General features: G+C 38.7%; 1 protein-coding gene across 2 annotated transcripts in view; it reads left to right on the top strand.

The window, feature by feature from the left end:
- The window catches only part of LOC110839737 (ribosomal protein S6 kinase alpha-5), a 212,077-nt gene that overhangs the window by 100,447 nt on the left and 90,148 nt on the right, over positions 1–21,482 (top strand). For both annotated transcript variants that reach the window (XM_087353988.1, XM_087353987.1), the window contains exon 2: positions 19,208–19,276. In XM_087353988.1, coding sequence (XP_087210114.1) covers positions 19,208–19,276 — 69 coding nt within the window. The remainder of the gene's footprint in view (positions 1–19,207; positions 19,277–21,482) is intronic.

Raw genomic sequence — 21,482 nt, 5'->3', positions numbered from 1 at the left:
AGCGTGGCAACACACGGCAGTGGCCCGAGCGACTCGCCTTCAGGAGACCCTGTCTCAGACTGTCTTAACGTTGCTTGCGTTGTCTGCAGTGTTAAATCCGTTTTCTCTTTTTTGCTCCGACGTCTTTTCCGTTACCATCTTCGAGTTAGTCATAAGTACGGGGCGGGACATGAGGAGATGAGAAATGTCTACAAAATGTTGGTTGGCAAGTATAAACTCATCTAAATATAGAGGGGAAATGGCAATATCAAAATTGATCTTTGGGAATTAGATTAAACTTGCTCAGGATAGTGACCGATTACGGGCTTTTGTGGACATGGTCATGAATATCCGAATTCTATAAATGGAGGACGGGGGATTTCTTGACCAACCGAGATGCTATCAGTTTCTCAAGAAGGACCCTGGATCGTGGAGGTAGTTGCAAACCCCCATGTTATGTCCCCAGTTCTATGCATTTAACATAGCATCCGTACGATCCATTAGCACTGAAAAATGTTCCTGCCAAGGAACAGCGTCTACCTCATATGAAGTATAGTTGTAGCTCCATGTTCTTCATTGTTAAGAACAGCTGTCCGAGTTTGAGATATTTTCTTATTTTCAGTGACAGTGAAAAACAAAGACTTTCATGTCTGGGCACAGGCTAATAGTGTTTGTTCATTGCAACTGTTACTTAGACATAGCGTTTCAGAAGTTGAATCTTCTGTTTTCGTATCCACGTGAAAAGATCTTTAGGACGGGAAGAAATCCGTTTTCTTAAACGTGTCATTTTCAGAATCCCAGACGATGGACAAGTCCAGGAATAAAGCAGTAATATTATTTATACTGTGTATTAGGTGAGACAAATAGGATACGTGTAAGTGAACCATAAAATTTGGAAAACATTGGTACAGACATCATAATTCGATTTTTAGAAAGCCAGTCAGACGTTAACCGTTCCTTCGAAATGTATTGTTCAAGTCGGATCTCACTTCGTTGATCGTTGGATGTGCTTGAAATGAACTTTTTCTTTTGAATGATGAGATCCAAGTAGGAATCGAATTGCACCGTTATCAGTCAGTACAAAAAAAAAGAGAGAGAGAGGCTCGCTTAGATGTTGGAAAATGTTTCGAGGCATCATTTATGATTCTCTGCCGGAGAAGAAGAGCCTTCTGAGTCTCTATAAAGAAAATGAGTTCGTAACATCTGGTGCTAGAAGTCAAGGTCTGACGCGCCAGTAGAAAGAGATTGAATGTTCCTCTAAATAAAGACAAGGTCGTATCCAGGTAGTATGCCTCTTCTGACAGTTGTTTCTATAACCTACACAGTATTCTGGAATAGTCTAGTTGTAGGATTTTAGGTTTTCACGGTAGTGAGTCAGAAGATGGCTGTCTTCTAGGTTGCTGCGCCGTGTAGTCTGGTAAAAGTTTACCGACGTTTCAGAGGTCCTTGCTGCCTCCATCATCAGGACGATGAAAAGTCGGTAAACTATCTGAGTACACAGCGCAACAATTCAGAAGACAGCCATCTTCAGTAATACAGTTTATTGCAGCATTATCTTCTCATTTTCATGCTAAGCGTACCAACACAAAACCGCCCGCCTGACTCCAGACTCCATTGACAGTCGGTCAGTTGCATTAGCGTGTAATAAGTGTCTACCACTGAATCCTACCCAGTCCACACCATTATTTTCAATTCCTTTAAAATACATTTTAATGTTATCCTCTCATCGTAGCGTTGTAAAGCAATGTAAGTAATGTAGGCCCTTTCTTTTGAACAAAGCATTTCATTGACCTTTTCTTCAATTCCCTCTTTACATCTACAGAGTGTACTCAAGTTCGTTCTTGTAAGCCTTCTTCCCTTCTATTCTTCTTCCTACTTACTACTCCTTTACGCACGCATGCACGCGACTGTCATCCCCTCGATAATATTATCGAAACAGCTCCCTTACCTGGCTGGGGGTTGAAACTAGCACGGTCAGAAAGCTATGACCCAATACTGGCTTATGATTTAGAGCACAGAAGAAGTTTGTACACGAGAAAGAACCCTATAACACACACTCCTATTTCCTTTGCTAGTAGTTCTAGATTATTATTAGGGAAAGGAAAGTTTCGAGGAAACTCCTCTAAATATCGGTTATATTGTTTGACAGAACGATTATATAACATTTTACGATTCGAATATAAGTTTTGAAGTTGCAATATAAAAGTGAGAACCTTTCTCACTCATGACTCCAGACTAGTAATTCGTTACACAATTCTAGCGCCTACTCCCAGTTGACTTCTGTAGGTCGAATTGTTCCTGTCTTAATGAAGACAGACGACGATACCAACTTCCGCGTACGCAACCATTAATTCATGCACGTAAAAATGTACGTAGGCCACTTGTGCATGACTGTTTAATTTGTTGTTCGGTTTTCCAACAAATATCTTTGGCAACTTGAAACTCATAATTACCGTCAATTATCGTGAAGATAGGAAATTACAAGGTGATGTTTTATTAAAAACTATTAACATAATTTTAGCCTATAGGCGTCTGTTCGTAATATGCCTTTGAAAATCGAGCCGATACAAGTACCAACTATGAAAAAAAGTAAACAGACTGGTAAGAACATTCCGAAGCATAGGAAGCGCTTGTCTGTGACAGAGGTCATAGAGCGACAGAACAGCTAAAATGAATGATTAGCTGCAACGACGAGAGACGGCTGCAATAATTCGATATTTTCATAGGTCTCGTCGTTTTGTGAAGGAGTTCGTGAGTGTAGTTGGGGTTGCGTTTTAAGTGTTTATAGGGATGTTAATTGTTACGTCTTCAACAGGTTACAACCAACGTACAGTTTCAGTTTCAAGCAGCCCAATAAAAATCGACACACATTTTCTGTATCTGCAGCTATAGACTTTCTTCACCATTTGTAATTTTAGACTAAATGACTCTTTAGACACAGCTACGTATGTACGGTGTAAAATTTAAAGTAATCATTTCCTAGTTAAGTGAGATTTTTATTTGAAAAAGTTAATATCATGTATGAAGTGTGAAATAATTAAGGCTTTGTTTATACTTTTATTTATTTTTTATTCCTTCCTTCCTTCATATACACAGTTACATACGCTTTACTGAATACTTACACGCTGAAGAAGGTGCTGATGTAAATATTTTAGGGTCTATTATAAAATGTAATAAAATAGTAAAATGGGGTTGTGTCAGTGTAAAAGCTCACAGGTATCGATGCTCTTTTGTGTAAGGCATATTCATATTTATCTTGATATACCCAGTTCCATCGATATTGGTATTATTCGCTATGTGACCCACTTTTTCAACATTACTTTTGGGATTTCGTAGATATGAATTATTTATTGTTAAAGGCAAGCAAACCCGAGAAAGTATTACAATTAATTAACAAAACAATAACGTTGTAGTCTGTAATGTGACACGAGGTAAATTTTAATGGATATTAACTGTGATACTCCAAGGGATATGGTTGGTGTTCGCTGATAGTGTAATTTTCCACAGAGAAGTATGACTACGTCAAACAATGCTTTCATATTTTAATTTATGACGTAAGTGCTATACAGAAAAAACTCATGGTTCGAAAGAAGTCCCTGAATATTCAAATTAATCACTGAGATGTTTGGTGAAGAGATAACACCAGGCTTGTAGTCGGGTAGTGTCCGTATCGAATCTCGGATGAGTTATACCCTGAGAGAGATTGTATTTTAATGAAATATGATTGGAGCGTGTGTTCGTTTTTGTTCTGAAATAGCGCGACCTCAGTGGTTACAGAGGCCAAGGCTGCTACGGTCTGGTATCGTGGATTTAGATCCCGCTCGACTCACGTTTGCCCTGTGTAGATGCAGACTTTGCGAGTACCCGTTTCGCCGCCCAAGTGGTCTTTATTCTTATCAACCATTTAACACATTCATACTTTTAGTTATTAATCGTAAACTAGGATAAGTAAGAGCCTAATCCCTGATAGAAGAATAGTTAATCATATAGCGATTGATTTATCTGGTTATTGTGTCTAAAAATTGCAACTGATACATTATATTGTATGTAGTGTCTGACTTTTACTGTAATTGAAATTTTTTTCTCCGGTGTGTTGGCACTGGAGGGGTTGGCTTTATTGCGTCTCTCTCTGTGAACTACAATGACTGCGTCCGTGGGAACAATTTTTAGAAACAATGGTCACTTGAAAACAAAAGACTGTAGGCCAGCGTTGACAATGGTCTTCAGGTGTTACGAAGTGGTTACAATTGGTTATCATGTCACTTTAAAAGTGAAAAAATGAAAGTAGATAAAGAGTACTACAGTCGGGTAAATTTATTTTCTGTTTGTCATACTTTATTATGCAGCTCTAACACGGATTTTGAGCTGATGGAATGTTTTAAATAAAACTGATCTTGTAAATTCATCATCTTATGTAGGAAAGTTAGGATGGATTTTGTGATTTTATCGATGTTATTCTGGGTAGTGACAAGCGTGAACTTGTAGGTAGATACCAGCGTTTCGGAGAAAAATATAACACTATCTCAATTTTCAGCCGTGAAAGTGGAGATTGAATTTCGCCGAAGTTGTTTTGAGATAGCTAAATGTGATGGTATTAGTAATTTTAAGAATATTATACACGAAGCTGTTTTCATGACACGTGAATTATAAAACGCAGCGTACATTTTGATTCAGTTTTACTTGTCTTGAAAAAATAGTTACAATCCTTCATAAGACGTATTGCCTTCCGTAATACAGTGTTTTAGTTTGCAGGAATGAAAGTGACCGAGGTAAAGACAATGAGAGGGAAAGGCACAGAAAGACTTCTCTTTGGCGTTCTCACCATGTAGCCTACATCCTTGACTTTCCTTGTGAAATAGCAGTGCTTTCTTTTTACACATTTTTATTACAAAAACTCTGATTTTGCCGTTGTTTGCATGAAACATGGTCTTTTCCCCTGACAGAAGAGCATAGATGGAGTGTGCTAGATGAGCAGTGTTCAGAAGAATATTTTGTCCTATGAGAGATGAATTTCGGGAGACTCTGGAGAAAACTGCGTAATGAAGAAGAGATGTAAGAGTCCTTGTGAGTCGGAACACATCAGCGACCTACACGAAAGTTGGACGATGAACAGGAGGGTGTTTCAGAATTTGTAGTCTTCATCAAATACTAAATTTTTAGGATGCTCAAATGAATGAGGGTGAGATGGATATGCCTATATAACATTTAAGTCAATAAATCTGAAGTAAAGCAGCCGCTTGAGACCTAGTCGTAGATGGGAGAACAAATTTGATCTTGCTTTACCCAATGGCGGATTCCTGTGAAGACGGCAATGAACCTTCCGGCTTTATAAAGCCAATGACTCTGCTTCATGGAGTGTGTATAGGGCAATAGTTATGAAGACGGTCTTGTAATTCGAATACGAGATAACTGGCCACGAGCCACCATCGTTCGATTAACATCTTTTTGTACCTCAAATACCTCAACGTGTTTTACTGGTTGTCTGTATGTGTAGGTGACTTTTACGCAATGCACCTACTTACACAAGAAAGCCATGAAACGTTAACCTTGGTGTCACGTAACATTTGTTTTACAGGCGCACTAAAGCTTGGAGGTTCTCCGTATATGTCATTTGTTCATATCTTTGCCATAGAATAAAGGAAGCTGTGTGGGGAATAAGGTCTAATAGCATCATAATTAAACATTAACGCACTAGCTGCTGCGTATTCTTTGTTGCTTTTGTGATAGGATCAGTTTTATTATTAGTTGCTTTCCCATGAGATTGGAATATTTAGTGTGCGTTACTTTTGTCGGTAGGGATCTAATTTTCTGAAAGAGAAGTATATCAGGGACCTGGCGCAGAAGTAAGTTGATGTAGTATCAGAATAAATCATAAAACTCTGAAGGTGGGATTGGATTCATCTGCCTCGCCAGTGGCGTGTTCTTGTGAACAGTGAAGAATTTTCGGGTTTAATAAAATACGGATTATTTCGTGATCATTTGAGTGATTTCGGTCAAAATCTGTGGCCGTTTGAATTGTAACAGTCAAGTGTGTGTGTGTTAAGCAGGATGTTTCAAGATGAAACCGAACTTCTTTCCAAAGCGCAAACAACAACACTCGAGAATTTTTCGCAGTACAGTAACTAAAACAATGCTCATTGGTGAAATGACAGTAATAAATACTCTCTATCATTGTGATAAGAAACCACTACTAGAGTTTCGAGATAAGAGAAACCAAATAAGCTGAATATGAAGTAAACGGAAAGAAGATGGCTGTCTTCTGGGTTGTAGCGCCGTGTATTCTGGCAGAAGTTTACCAACGTTTCACGGCTTTGTTTCCTCATCCCCCGATGATAGAGGCAGCAAGGTCCTCTGAAACGTCCGTGGAAACCTCAAATCTTTCTTATAGACGGAAAGGATTTATAGTGTAGCGGGTCAGAGTCGCGATATGTATTCGCTATTAGTAGGCATACTAACGGACATTGTCCTTGAACCAACAATTGCTTACCCCATAGGGCACAGTCCTTTTTGAAACGCTGATATTCTGTCAGCTAGTCACGAAATTACCTGTCTTTATGAAACTCGAAAGTTTATTACTGTGCTTACAAGAGCCCGTCGCTGGTACATATCTTGGGCCAGACTGATCTGATCAATACCCTCGCATATCTTGAGTATTCGTCCTCATTTAGCTGCATTCATCTTGGTATTGCTTCTGGTGAAAGGCATAAAAATTTCCTGTGTTGAAACCGAAATGATGTGGAAATTTGTATATAATACTGTTTAGTCGTTCTCAATTAACATTGTCGTATTATCTTAACTAGAGAGATAAAATGGAACATCTGGGGTTCCGAAGAACGGTGAATGCAGATATACAAATAGACAAGCATGCATTTTAGCACTTGTAATTCTTATCAACATGAATTGCTGTACTTTAGGCCTTTATATTTAGCATGTGCCTTATCTTATCAACTCTCAGCCATTTTAAAGACTGGGTCTTTTGTTCTACTACAACATACTGAGTGCATGTACCATTTTGTTTGGGAATCGGATAGAAGTTAAAAAGACCTATTTTTGTTGTCGATGATCATTATGATTGAACAAACGAAATGTTGCCGCACGACCTTATGTTTAGAGTTATTTCAGCGTCAGGGACAACTTTATTTTCTCTATACCAGCTCGGGAGAGACGTGTTACAGATATTAGAGCCAATGGTGTTCACTGTCGCGCATTGGACTCTACGCGTGCGGAGGGTGGAGTGGCCTTATGTGGTTCACCCGTCTTTGTGCAGTTGCGACTGATTGACGCAATTACAACTGGCAAGCTAAGGAGAAGACTGGGATACCCACACTCAGGCCTACGACTAGGTCCGCTGTCCCTTGCCCTCTTTATATGGAGACCTAATTTGATCCTCCGCGTGTATGAACCGTTGAAGCCGAAGGTCATCGAAATAATACGAAAGAATTCAGACAGCAAACCCGCAAACCCTCCCCCACAAAAAAGCATGTCCCCATTAAAAATAATAGCTGTTTGGTGATGTTTGAGGAAATAATTCCTGTTTACACGAAGAATCATAATAAACCTATGCACACAAACTGCATTATTATTTAAGATTTGAGGTTTTCACAGCGGTGAGCATGAAGATTTCTGTCTTCTGGGTTGCTGCGCTGTGTAGTCTGGTCGATGTTAACCAGCGTTTCAGACTACACAGCGCAACAACCCAGAAGACAGAAATCTGCATTATTATTGTTTAAACATGTGGTATGAAAAGTTACAACTTCGCTTTAAAAGGTCAAATGTTTGATGACAGTGTCGAAATCCAGGAAATGCTTTCCGCCTATCATGATTATCCATTTTTGGGTATTTTTATTAATTCCATGAAGCAAGGGCCTTCTTGAGAATCCAATAGTCGCTCAGATAGTTACTTTTTTACTAATTCTATACGTATTTCTCATCGCTGTCATGCAAGCTGCATACATATTCAGTGAATAGCGCAAATTATGAAGCTCAACAGTTGTATTCTTTCTGTTGTTATTTCCGTTCGCTTGGGTCCATGTGTAATCCTCGCTTATATTTTTATGTACAAAGCGTAGAACGCAATGATGAAGCACTGTGTCTTTCCGTCTGTTTCTCAAATCAGACAGTCTGATTCCTTTCGGCGGTGTCTCTCGCTTCTTCAGCTTTCAAAGATTGTTAAAATGTGATAATTTCGTACAAGGAAGTCTGCAGAACATAATCGACAAAATGTGAATTAAATCGACCAGTTAAATCCGACATCATCAAGTTGTCGAGGAGATGAGTTATTTGTTCGCGCTATCCTGTCTCATTTGTTTATTGGCCTCTTCAACTTGCGTCTCATGTTCCAGTCTTATTATTATTGATTTAGGCATATTTTCCTTTTTCGTTTTGTCAACTTGACAGATTTTATAGTCAAATGTTTTCTTAATGCGTATCCGTTCTTTACTTCATGCAAAATGTATTTGTTTCTTTTGTAGTTTTTGTGTGCATATTTGCAGTCTGTCTCATGGGTTTAATATCATTAGCTTAGTTATTCAGGACGTCTGAATTTCATACATTCGTATTAGATTTGCCCGGATTTTTCTACAGGAATTAAGTGGCCGGAGCGTGACACTGACTATTCCCCCCATCTAATGCTGAGGTTAAGAATGTGTGAATCCTTATATCCACTCTCCCATACACGTCTTAATATTAAGAAACTTCACAACATCTTGACGGATTCAAATACTATTATATTGACGCATTAACCACAATACTAATTGGGTGGGAGTATTTAGCTTCACGCTTGGATCACTTTACTCCTAGTGGAAGAATCCCTTTTACCCATTGGCTAAGAACTTTGGTGAGTCTCGGAGCCAGTCTAGACGTAGAAGATAAGAGGAAAAATCCTTTTCCTGCTGGGGATCAAACTCCGGTCTTCCAGCCCGTAGCAAGACGCTGCATTAGAGTTGTTATCCATGTCTGTTCCGTCTGTCATGTCCTTCTTCGTGTCTGGAAAGGAGTGTACGTGACAGAAAGCAGAGTTCATATGCGACAGCGCCCTGTTATCGTGAGTAAACATTAGGAGCATGCATTTATCTCTAAAATGAAGTTAACTTCTCCAACTAAGTGTCGTTTCAGAAGATTCAGGATATGATGATGTGCTGGTTGGTAAGCGATTTCGTGGTTTACTTAAGTTCATATACTAAATTCTAGAATAGTTCCACCGTGTAGGCCACGACAACCTGTTTTCAAAACTTTCCGTACTTATCACATATGATAACCTCTTCTCATTCGAAGCTCTCTAATGTATACAGGCGATAAGTAATACACGAATCAATAAATCTGTTGGGAATTCACTTTCCAGTGTGAAGGGTTTGGTTCATTTCTATACTAGATTTTCAGATTTTAACTACGCGGGATATAACAAATTGTAACAGTTTTTTTTGACCGATTACTGTAGCATATTGACACTTCTCACTTAAAATAGTACATGATAAAACGTCATTAAATAGAAGGTAAAAGGTAAAGACGAAGTTGCCTTTTTGCTTTTACTTATTCATGCAATGCGTCATGCTGCAAAGTGATGGTGCCGAGTCAGAGGTCTACGAAATATGACCTTGTCGAGAACTGAACCCAGTTTGTCGAGTCATATTATTGAGTTATTTCATTTATTATAATTGATACTACGTTATTGTCTAACGTTATGAACGAAATCTAACGTGACTTGATAACCCCTTTATGATCTCCATACCATTAAAACCAGCAGATTACGTAATGCGATTAAATAGCTTAGAAACAAAATTTAATATTGTCTCCGAACAATTTGTATCAGATGAGTATGACTAACAGATGATACGGTGTTATGAAATAACCCAGTATGCATCGAGGTGATTGGTCCTGAATGGAGGAGTTCACGGGAACTGAGTGTGTTGTCTCTTTCCTCTGAAAATCGATTTTCGTTTCCAGAAACACAGCACCAAGTTTATGGTAGGATTTTCTTGAATTATCTCGGCTTGAGTTTACTGACATTAGACAGGCACTTCATGGTTTCCCTAACTACATATACAGCTTTGTTTGTATTAATGCACCTTCCTGAATCTGAATTTGTGTCGTATATTTGAAAGTTATAACGATAAAAACGGTGTTTCATGGAAACCGTCCCCCGCTCTTGTACACGCGAATGCATTCTTATCACACGACTGTTCCCAGTAGAAAGCTCCGTCTCTTTTTCATGCTTTGAATCTGCGAGCCAATAAATTTTGAAGAAAGACATTCCTACCGTATTTCTTTTATCTTATCTGTGACCAAAGACGAAAATATGTCTCAACTGTACTGGAATTTTCTTCGGCCCTTACACACTGTGGATTTTAGTGAGTTTTCAGTCTCTCTTGACATAACGAACCAGGGAGACTACTTTGGGTCAGGCGTGCATAGAGCTTCAGAACTGCGAACCTCAATTTCTTAAGTTTCTTTTACTTAGTAGAAGCTGAGTACCGGTGCAAAATTGAATTAATCAATTTCAATCCCACGTAACAATCATCCTTGAGCAGCTACCCTGCTCGAAAAATTTTCTTCTTATAACCAGAAGGATCATTACTGCTTTTCCAACTAATTCACTGCCTATTATCGAGAAGGTGTCAAGTTTTTTCGCTTTATTCCCTATGGGTGTTGTTTATCACTTGTTGCCACTGCATGAACCTGACCACAGTCTCTGAAATCATCTCGCTCACCAGTAGGTAGGTCTGTGCTGATTAATCGATTCCTCGCTGGGTCGATTTGTTTATTGTTTAACACGGTGAGTTTCATTGTATAAAATGAATATAGTAAGGCATTTGCGGTTTGTTGCCTCGTCGTTAAAGTACTTTTGCTTGCACTGAAGGTCAGTTTGTCAGTACTGAAATCTGCAAGACTTGTCTTTATATTTAGCAGGCCTAATTGAGATAGCAATATCATTTTCTCCGCCTTCTTATTTTTTCTTCCTTATCTCGTCATTATTTCTCTGTACCTTTTCTTTATCTCGCTTTTTGTCTTTTATTTGTCTTCTTTTCTCCAGTGTTTATTTTCTGTATTTATATCTTGCTTATGTTTATTGTAATTTGGAGTAGAGGGGAGGATACTTGTTTTGAGGTGAAACTAACGAACACTCGACCAGTCTGGTACAAACATGTAACTCTTCTAAGGAATCCAATAGTGCAGTTTATGTTTTTGCGTGGTACAAGTATAAAGGATTAATATGTAAAAAGGACATTACAGTTTCGGATATTGATTCATTGTTGTAGAATGTTATAAAAAGTTAGATAGATTTGAAAGAAAGAAATTTCCGTCAGTCTGCATTCTGTGAAAGAACTACAATTTTTGGAGCGTATCACTCGGTCCTCTTCCCTTTGTGGTTTCTGTTCACGTGACTTCTGAATTGACTTAGATTCCTTCCTGGTAACATCGTCTCGAATCCTGAACGGTTTGTAAGTTTCGCCATAGTGAAGTTAACCCTTTGAATCCCAGTGATAACTATACGTACCGCCTGATCTAACAGTGAATAATTTTGCATTCTGCCTACAGAGTACGTTAATGGGTTTCGTATGATTCTGAGAATAAACAGCGGTTGTTTTCTTGAACAGCATTAATCAATTGACATTTGGAATGATGTGTTCTCTTTTAGGTAGTGAGTGAATTTTTAAATATTTCTTACACTGACTTCGACTTCAAAATGTGTGTGACAGAAGACGGACTTTTGAGGCATGTTTTATTTTCACACTTCTGCTTGCAGCTGCCTGACTCAGGGCATGCGACCGAAAAGTTTATCACCGCGTGTTCTGATAAGAAGCAGGCAGTTGCAATGTGCTGTGACTTTTTTGTAGAATTGCATCGAACTGCCAGACACTACGCTCGTGTCATGATGGGCATGGAATTCAAGTTACACGAATTACAAATGTAAAAAATAAACATTCCCGTACTACTAATAGTAGGCCAACAACCAGTTCTGGTCGAAGAGAAGGGATAAATGGCAGTAGAGGTTGTAAATATTGTCAGTAGAATTTTACAGCTTGATATCAGAGTTATATAAAGTCTTTGAATTTCAGCATGTTTAACACTCTATAAAATTAATCGACTGCAATTTATGAGATTGACTATTTTCCTGCGCCATTTAAATTTAACTGCATCAGGCTCATTTAAATGTCCTCTACACATTTCATTGTAACACTTAAAATTTCTGTTACGTTAGGGGCCGAAGTTTTCTTTGTCATGTCAGCACAGTAGTGGAAATTAAGCTTTAAATATTTCTATTTTGTTCGCTGGCATGACTAATAAATTTGTCTGTCGTGTCAGTGATCTTTCAGCACCAATCCAGACCACGTTCAGAAGTGTAAAAGTTTTACTAATTTATAAAAAGTGAAACGTCACGTACGAAAGGTGTGAATGCCAGTGCTCTGTGTGTGCGTGTGTGTATTTGTGCTTGAATTCTTCTATGGTAATTTTGTTTACACCGACTATCTCGTCTTCGCTAATGGATTGTAGATTGAGATGAGTGGTCAGCTTTACGCCCCGTCCGCCTTACCCTCCCATCGCGGAAGCATAACTAGTTCTGTATATATTTAAACAAATGCGCAGAAAGATAAAGTTATCAGTTTAGGATATATAGTGAGGAAATTTGTGACTTATAGGCTAGAGGTCACCTACAACCCCTCTTACAGAGTCTTGAATGTCTAAGACTCATCGTCATATTGCTCTCAGGGATTTAGTCATCATGATCTGTTCCGACCTCATTTTCACAAATCCAATAGTTTTTTCAGTGTACCTCAATGGATTCTTTTCCCTGGTGGTTGGTATTTCAGGATAGCATTTAAGATTACGACAGGTTGATCTTGTGTCTAAGATGAGGAGATAAGGTAAACGTGCAGAACCTTAGAGGTCGAGAAGGAGTTGGGTATAATATTAAAATATACACTCCGTCATAGGGCGATGTTGTGAGGATGGGAATTGGATGAAACTGGCTTAGGATCGTGTCTAGTAATGGTGGGTGCAGTAATATCGGTATAGGACCTTGCTACTGCGTAATTAAGTCGGTGTTACAAAAATGGAACAAGCTTGTGCGACAGAGTAACACTGTATCCGCACACATTCTGCATACCAAAGTTAAACCAACAACTGCTGTGGCTGACAATCTGGGGCATGCTCAATCCGTAAAAAGAAAGAAGTTGAGAAAAAAGTTCCGTTAGGTCTTTGCCCTTCACTTCATTTACATGGAACTACACGCTGCAGACATACAACAACTCTAAAACGCTACTACGTCTTTGTGCGTGATTTAATTCGGCTGGTTTCTGAAAGCTGTAATAAAACGAGAGCATTTATTCACATTTCTGTGCGTGGGTGAATGGCTTCTGTATCGTATTTGGATCAACTTTTATTTCAAATTTGTTTTATCTCGAACATTCCGTGATGGTTGGTGTTTTCGGATTTTAACCTGGCATTCTTGAAAGCGTAGGAGATAAGCTAGATTTAAGACAGTTTGTTGATTGAATTCAAGTAGTATAAATCTTTTAAGAAAGATGTGAAAATGAGATATTGACAAGAAATTTATAAGAATCAGTTTTTAGATACATATGCATATATGCATTCTATTAGAATTACGAATTTAGAGCTTGGAGTTGACGCAGGGGGTTTGACCCATAGACATATAATTAGATGTTTTCGGTTGAGGGGTATGGCTGGATAAATCTTTATCAGTTTAGGGACCACTGTTGGCTCTTGTGACTACTGCAATGAACTTCTGGGTTCTATAACATGCAGGGAATTTCTTGACTACCTAATCAATAAATCCCCTGCTCAGCTCAGCGACTATTAGTTACTGCTACTCTATCCATAGAAAGCATTTGTTAAGGCAGTGGGCCCTGGATTTGATATACAGACCTGGCTCTCGGTTGGTAGCCGGATACTGTTCCAGGACATGAGGTCATTGAAAGTGTTGGTTCGGTGCCTCCACGTAAGGAGGGATGAATCACTTGTTGAATCGCAGATGAGAAGCAGCGGCGATGTGAAGTGTCGGCTAAGCACAAGGTCTAACTGTAAAACTTGCGTTTCGGAATGGGCGTGATCTCGTGTTTCAAAATTGAAGTAACAGTTTATTGTGATTTGTTTTGAGGATGTTTGCATCCTGGTGAGAAAGTAATGAAGGTGAAAAGAAATCTAAATACGATTTAAGTAAGAGGGAAAGAGTAAAATGAGGAGGATACAAAAGAAATAAGGGGGATATAAAATAAAAGTATAACGACGTAGAATAGTGTTGAAGACAGAAGTAAAGATATAGCCGCAAAAGATACAAAAGGAAATCGGATTAAAGTAAGAAAGAGGGTATGAAAATGAAAGGAAAGCGAGACATGAATAATACTGGAGGGAAATTAAGATTGAAAACAAATAAATCTGGGAAGCAAGCAAGAAAGGGAGAGTGCAAAGATAAAATAACTCTACGTGATTTCAGTATATTCCGGTATGAAATTTTCTCCAGTCTCAAAATTAATTGTAAATCGCCTTTAAATCGTCCTAAACCTCTGCACCAGATGCTACATCAGTTATTCCCGACACGAAGAAGCTTCAGAAACAAGTGGTAAAATGTAGCCCATGTGATAACACAAGCAGCTTACAAGAACCTGATCTCGAAGCAGTGCGTGTCTCTGTTGTACCTCCCAGCTACAAATATCTGGAGCGCCCTAATTCTCAGCATGTAGGTTACTTCCGGTAAGCAAGTGACCTTGTTTATTGATTTGTTTAAAATCACATTCTTATGACTCACCTCTAACGCATGCTGTTCCTTGTTTGTTTTCTTAAATCTACACTTTTGCTCCCACTACTTTTGGCTTATTTTAATATGCCTTTGGTGTCAAATGGTTCGCATCAAAGGACAAAGTAACTGTTTATTTAATGACGCTGTTTCAGGAACATAGTTTAGCGAGAATAGCTAATAAGTAGAGTGGCAGGCTGTGTGGGTATTTTTTCTTTTGTCTGCCATTTCTGAATTGGCTCACCCATCCTCCTGTGTAAGTAATAACGGAGGAGGAAAGCGGCCGGAGTGTGAAGCTAACCACTGACTTCCATCAGTGGCATTGTTAAGAATATGTGGAGTTTAGCCTCCGTTCCCTTCATGGCTTCATGTTTGGGCACAGGAACAACTTTACATTAGCAGCATTAAGTTTCTAGATTTCTGTCTTCTGGGATGACGGAAGCAGTATGACCTCTGAAACGTTGCTAATCATCGACCAGACTACACGAAGCAACAACCCAGAAGACGGAAATCTTCATAATCACCGCTGTGTAAACCTCAAATCATACATTAAGTTTCTATTTTGCAGACGATGGTTGGGTGGAAAGGCAGTGTCACAATGGATCTGAGGAAAATGGCGTGACTGTACCGAAAACTACATAACTCTAGTATAAAAAAAGAAGGAGAGTGAACAATTAAACTAAAGTTTAATTTGACTCATAATTGTGTGGGTAGCACTGAGGAAGATGATAGATAAACTAATTACCGTTCTCGTTTTGAGTTGTGCTTTTTCTGTGAAATTTCTTGTGACATGGCTGTCCCATTGATGATACTGTAGGCAGCACCAAAGAAGAACAAGTGTGTGATCCGACTGTGATCTAACGATGCGATGATAACTAGTGAAATTTACGGAAGAATGACGATTAAGTTGTATAAAGCACAAGAAAGACTACGAATAGATGGAAAGATACAAAGAAAGGCGAACGAGTGGAGTGGTCGTGGATTGTAACACGTTTTGAGGTAAAGGCGCATTTCGATCGGCATGTCTGAGACAGCCGAAGAATTGGCATGTATAAAATTACGTCTGAGACGAACATCTGTTATGTAAAGATGCGGTGCGAAAGTAGTTTCAGGCTTAACGGAAAAAATTGATTTTGATAGAATTAGAAAATTTGTTTAAATTTGCTCCGAATAAATTAAAATTCAGGATGTTCATGCTGAAAATAAGGCATGCCATGCAAAGACTTTTAAATATCAGATCGCTTTTATTATATTTTTACTTACATTCTGCGGAATCAAAATTGGCACTTTTGAAGATACGTACATGAGTGCTCACTAACACGGTTTCATGTAGCCTACAAGCCGCTGAGGCTGCGGATGTCAACAAGTTCCCTTTGGGTGGGATGTAACAGGTGGTCGGGCAGAGTGCACAACGCCCTTTCAGTCTGATTTATGACGTTTGGACTCTACTTGAAGAAACACCGCTGCCAGTCGATACACACGAACACGTGTACAAGCATCACGTGTAATTTAATTACATGATTCATCGTTCTTTTGTGTTGAGTCAAGGAATTTTATAGAAGTTTATTTAGTTCCAACATGGCGACAGTGCGAAAATTAGGGGTTATGTTTTTGATAGAAATCTGTCGAACCCTGTCGCATTTATTTACTTTCTCTTAAAAACCAGAGCGATTGTTTTAGGACAATATCGTGACGATATTCTTTGTTCTTTTTGCACGCGGTTATGTTTATTGAGTGGCACAAAAACTCTGGAATATCAACAAATCTACGCCCCAGGGACGGACCGTACCAACTCTCAAATTTTATGCAAGAGTGGTGAGACGTGACGCGTTGTGGTGTTACCTCGCTATGGTCTTTGGGGCCGGGCTTTAGATAGGGTTCTCTTTACGTGTTGTAGACATCAAAACAGCGGTACATTGGATATGCCCTTGGATTAAAGAACTCGAGCAGAGCTTTATTTTTGCTCTACAGTTCCGGATTTTTGTTTGGAGTGTCATACTTAAAACAAAACTCAATTTTGAGATTATTAATTTTGGAACCGTTGGGTATGGTTGTTTAGAAAATTTGCTCGAAGGAATCCAAAATAATGACAAGCCGATACAAGGAATTTAAAAACTTTTCACGTATTTAACCGTTTATAGGTTAGTGGTAATTATATACCAGCTAATGTTACGTTCATAACTTTGCGTGTAGCCGTCAGAATCTATTATTTTGGGGATATTTTAGGATAAGTAATTTATTACCATTTTATTACAAACACAGTCTGCATGTGTAGATTTAAGGGATTTCAGTAGTAATGTTGTTAGGAGGAATGGTGTTTCTTCTGACCGTTTGTCTCAGGTTTATGATATTAATTTACAAAATTCTAGACGATTAAGGCGAAAGGAGTTAGTGACGGTCATTCGCTTTGATTGTTGAAGCCCTTGGAATGAAACGCGGTTCGGACAGTGAAAGGATGGGGTAATCAAAACTGCAGATTCCTCATGCAAAACACGATAATCACTTGCAATGATCGCGAGCTGTTAAAGCTGTTTATGTGCATTTGTGTTTTTAATGACTTATTACAGTGTCTGTTTTACCACGTCATGTTATGTTAAAAATGGGGTTAGAAGCAATTTTACTGCTCGGACGCTGAAATAATTTAGATGCTGTTGCTTCGTAGAACGTTATATTAATGAGGTTCTGCATTCTGCTCCGACATTTTGAGTTCACATGTTGTTTGTATAGCTGTCAGTATCACGACAATCTTAAAATGTTATGCTCCGTTTCTTTGTAATGCTTCTGTGTTTCTTTAAGATTTCAAAACGTTTTCTCCACCTGTAACAGTATGTTTTAAAGGAAAATATGCCGTTTGTGTAATTTATTTGACCGAGCATTAGGCGTGGGTAGTTTGTCTTCCTTTCATCAGCACATTTCTCAGCTCTACGGTCGATTAGCTTGGGCGATATTGCACAAGGACTGTCATTTGTCAATATATCAAGCCAGTTTATTCTTACTGATCGTAGGAAATTGCTTTCACTTTTTCACTGCCGTATTTTAATCAACATATCGATAATTTGTTTTAATATTTTTCATTTGTTTTTGTATCCTACTTTTTAACATTTTTGTCACATTAAGAAATTGTGATTTCCTTTCACACGTTTAATATTTAAGGGGAGTAGACATTAAATAACTCCAACACAATCCTTCTGTAGAGGCTGATATTTGCTCAACTCGTCAAGAAATTCTCCACCCTTTTTATTGAACTCGTTGATTTATTACCGTGTTTACAAGAGTTTGACACTGGGCCGTATTCCCAGTTCAATAAATTTGTTCGTGTCCTCACATCTTTCATCTACGCCAGAGGCCTCCGAAACAATTTCTGCCCTTCAGGTTTTCCGACTAAAATTCCGTAAGCATTTCACGACTTCCTGTGAATTATGTGTTCCGCACATCTTTTCCATATTTATTTGATCACCCTGGTGATGATGTCTTCTGGGAAGTTGCGCCCTGTAGTGTGGTAGACGTTTGCCGACGTTACTGCTTACTGCTTTCATCTTCATCGCCCTGATAATGGAGATTAAGTACGTCTTAAACGTTGATAAACTGCCACACTTCATGACGAAACATCCCAGAAGACAGCAATATTCATACTCGCCAGAAATTTAACTCTGATGATGATCGGCGAGAAGCACAATTAAGAATAAGAAGGCAGTCACCCTGTGGTTTCTCAGTTGCACTACTTTCTCTCTCTCACATCTAAATATCCTCTTCAACGTCCTGAAACCTGTTAACGATGGGGTGAGGCGGTGTTTCAGCGTCCTAATGAAGACCATATGCGAACAAGACCAGCTACATATCTGGAAATTACGTACCTGTCAGAACCAACATATGTTTTTCATGTCGGAGCTATAATTCTGGATAACCGATCCGTACACACCTAGATATGATTTTATTGATTATTTTCTGTCAAGAGTTAGTGTGTAGTATAGGGAGAAATTAAGGTTTTCCAACAAAATGTAACACTTCATTCAGCATTTTGTCCACAAGTTGTAGACCATAAAATCTTCTGTATGATATTCCCGTTTTATTTTTGGAAATTGTATAAAGTGATCAACAATCCATTCTTGGGTGAGATTTCAGGTTCTCACAGTGGCGAGTATGAAGATTACTGTCTTCTGGGATGTTGCGTCGTGTGGTGTTGTAAATTTGACTGACGTTTCAGAGGTACCTACTGCCTCCATCGCCTTGCACGGCGCAACATCGCTGAAGAGAGTAATTTTTATGGCATCAAGTCTCTTAAACTGGCTCATGTTCCATTGATACATGTATGTGACGATATATTGAGGTATTTATATGGAAGGTGTGTTATGTCACTTTGATTGTGATAAACAAGCCGTGTGCTTAGCTAATTACAATGTATATTTCGTGCGTTATTTTAGTTGAATGTTTTTTTCCGGTCTCGTCTGTAATCCTGATGTCTTGGTCTTGTTACAGTGAACCTGACTGGTATAGGCCGAGTTGACATGTCCAACTTCGAGCTCCTCAAAGTACTGGGAACTGGAGGTGAGTAGCCTACAGACTTCCGTTAGATCACATCTGTTAGCTCTCAGCAGTTTTCTGCTGTACCATGTGCGTCAGGTGGTGGTAGAAGAACCCGAAAGCTCAACGCAACTATAGAACGCCGAGCCCGCAATTTGAGATGACCCTGAGCTATTTCATCTACTTGTCATCTTCACCACCCATCTCCTTCAGATCTATATATTATTCTGTTATGTCCGTCTCATTCTTCAAAGTCGACGTCTCCGAAGAGGTTTTCTCATCAAAATTCTGTATTTATATCTTGTCTCCACCTTCCAGGCCACAGGCCGAGTGCGCCCTCTTTCCTCATAACAATAGCTAAACTGCAAAATTCACTGTTATCGTTATGCAATGTCATGTGTTGCTCACTTAATCTTCGTTCTTTTTTAGATCAAAATATTTTTCTGAGTACTTTGTCCTATATTCGTGTAATTTACGTGATTATCTTAAAAGTAAGAGCTCACATGTCAGAAAATAACTGATGATATAATTTTTGTTCAGATTTGTAGATTTTTGAAAAGTTGACAGGGTAATGATAATCCTGTTACTTGTATTAAATTTCTTTCTTTCACATACTTACGCTTAAAACATTCTCGGGGACTTCGTTCCTGATTTGGTGTCGTTCCACGTTCATTTAGGCGCATGCAGTTTAAAAGAAAATTTTCAGATAGATATAGGTTTGTGTAAATGATGAATAATTTAAGTAAACTATGCATGTGTATGCTGTAAACAGCGTTTGCGCTCTTATTGGCGCCCAGAAAAATAAATTTGCAGCACGTGTTTAGGATTTAAGATTCGTGGCAACATTTTATTGGCACTAGACCGATTAGCGCTTGCCGGCTCTTGAAATAAACGTTTAGAAACCGCAATCCAGTGCGTTAAATAGAATAAAGAATAAATATCTGTGACTGCAAAGCACGACTGAGGATGAATGCAGTTGACAAGATGACTTCATACGCGTATTTAATGGAAGATGGCATACGAAAGTTATAAAATGTTATCTGCCAGACTAAACTTCCTTATAGTGAATCGCACCATGTGTCAGGTCTTAGATGAAGCTCGAACCAGGTACCGAAACTGTGAGAGGCCTGTAGCAAATTTTACGAGAAACGACTTTAAAGAAACTATTCAGTATGAAGTACAAAGTGGCGCAAAAGTAACATAGCTGTTTTAAGTCGGGTTGCGATTTGCCATCGTGTCAAGTGTTTTTTTTCAGACCTGGCGATGCCGTTAACGTTATGAGCAAGCAGCACTTTGGCTTTCGTTGCCTGTAAAGAGCTCTGGTTCAGAGTTTCAGCCCTGAAGGCGGAGGTAGTATGTTTCTAGGAATCGTTGCTATCCACTTACAAGTCCACACTGTACTACAACCCAGAAGAACAACATCGACATCTTCACTGCCGTGAGTTCCTCATATCTCAAACATATTAATAAGGTTACCACAAATAATGACTCATTATTTCAATATACTTCATTTTTGAAAAGTTGGCTGAAACGGACGCTTTCGGCAGCATTTAAATTCGAAACGGACTGTCCTGGGATTTACACTGGGCCACGGATGTCTGCTATGCTATCGTTTCTGATTTGTTGAAGAGATTTGTCCATTGATGTTGAGTGTTCTTAAGGATCATTGCTTCTGAGAAAAGGAAATGAGAGATATACGAATACACTATAGGATATCTTCTCTCCTTCACAAACAAGGGATCTTCTATTGTTCCAAGAAAGCAAAATTTAGTGACTGAAGATGTTTTGGAAACTGTAGAATTTTCTTGCCCTTATACTAAGATAATGTAGTAGAATTTCCGTACCCTTTAACCAAAATAATATAATATTTTGGCTAAAATCTTTCACCAAGAAGAATGTTATTTTGTTCCCTTTGTTCTGAAAGTATGACAGTCTTTCAGAGCCTTGAAAGATAAGTGGTTTGGTAAAGGCGAACCGTTAAGAATGTCCATTATCATCTTCTCCAAGAGACCTCCGTGGGTAAAGTTATTCAGGGGTGGAGTACAGACGATCCACATGTTATTAACCTCTGCACGAGATGGGGGAAAGAGAACACGAAACTATTTGCTCGTATTCTTTGACGATCACTCATGCAGTTTGTTATTCATAGAATGTTAGGATGTTTCGTATGTTTTTTGTTAACCGGACGTCGCTGTTGAGTGGTTAGTACTTCTGGTTTGTATGAAGGAAG

The sequence above is a fragment of the Zootermopsis nevadensis genome, unplaced genomic scaffold (assembly GCF_977971745.1).
Source record: "Zootermopsis nevadensis isolate Lab colony 2312 unplaced genomic scaffold, Znev_1.0 Znev_ptg000022l, whole genome shotgun sequence".
In the NCBI taxonomy this organism is placed as follows: Eukaryota; Metazoa; Arthropoda; class Insecta; order Blattodea; family Termopsidae; genus Zootermopsis; species Zootermopsis nevadensis.
This window is presented reverse-complemented; position numbering and strand designations above follow the sequence as displayed.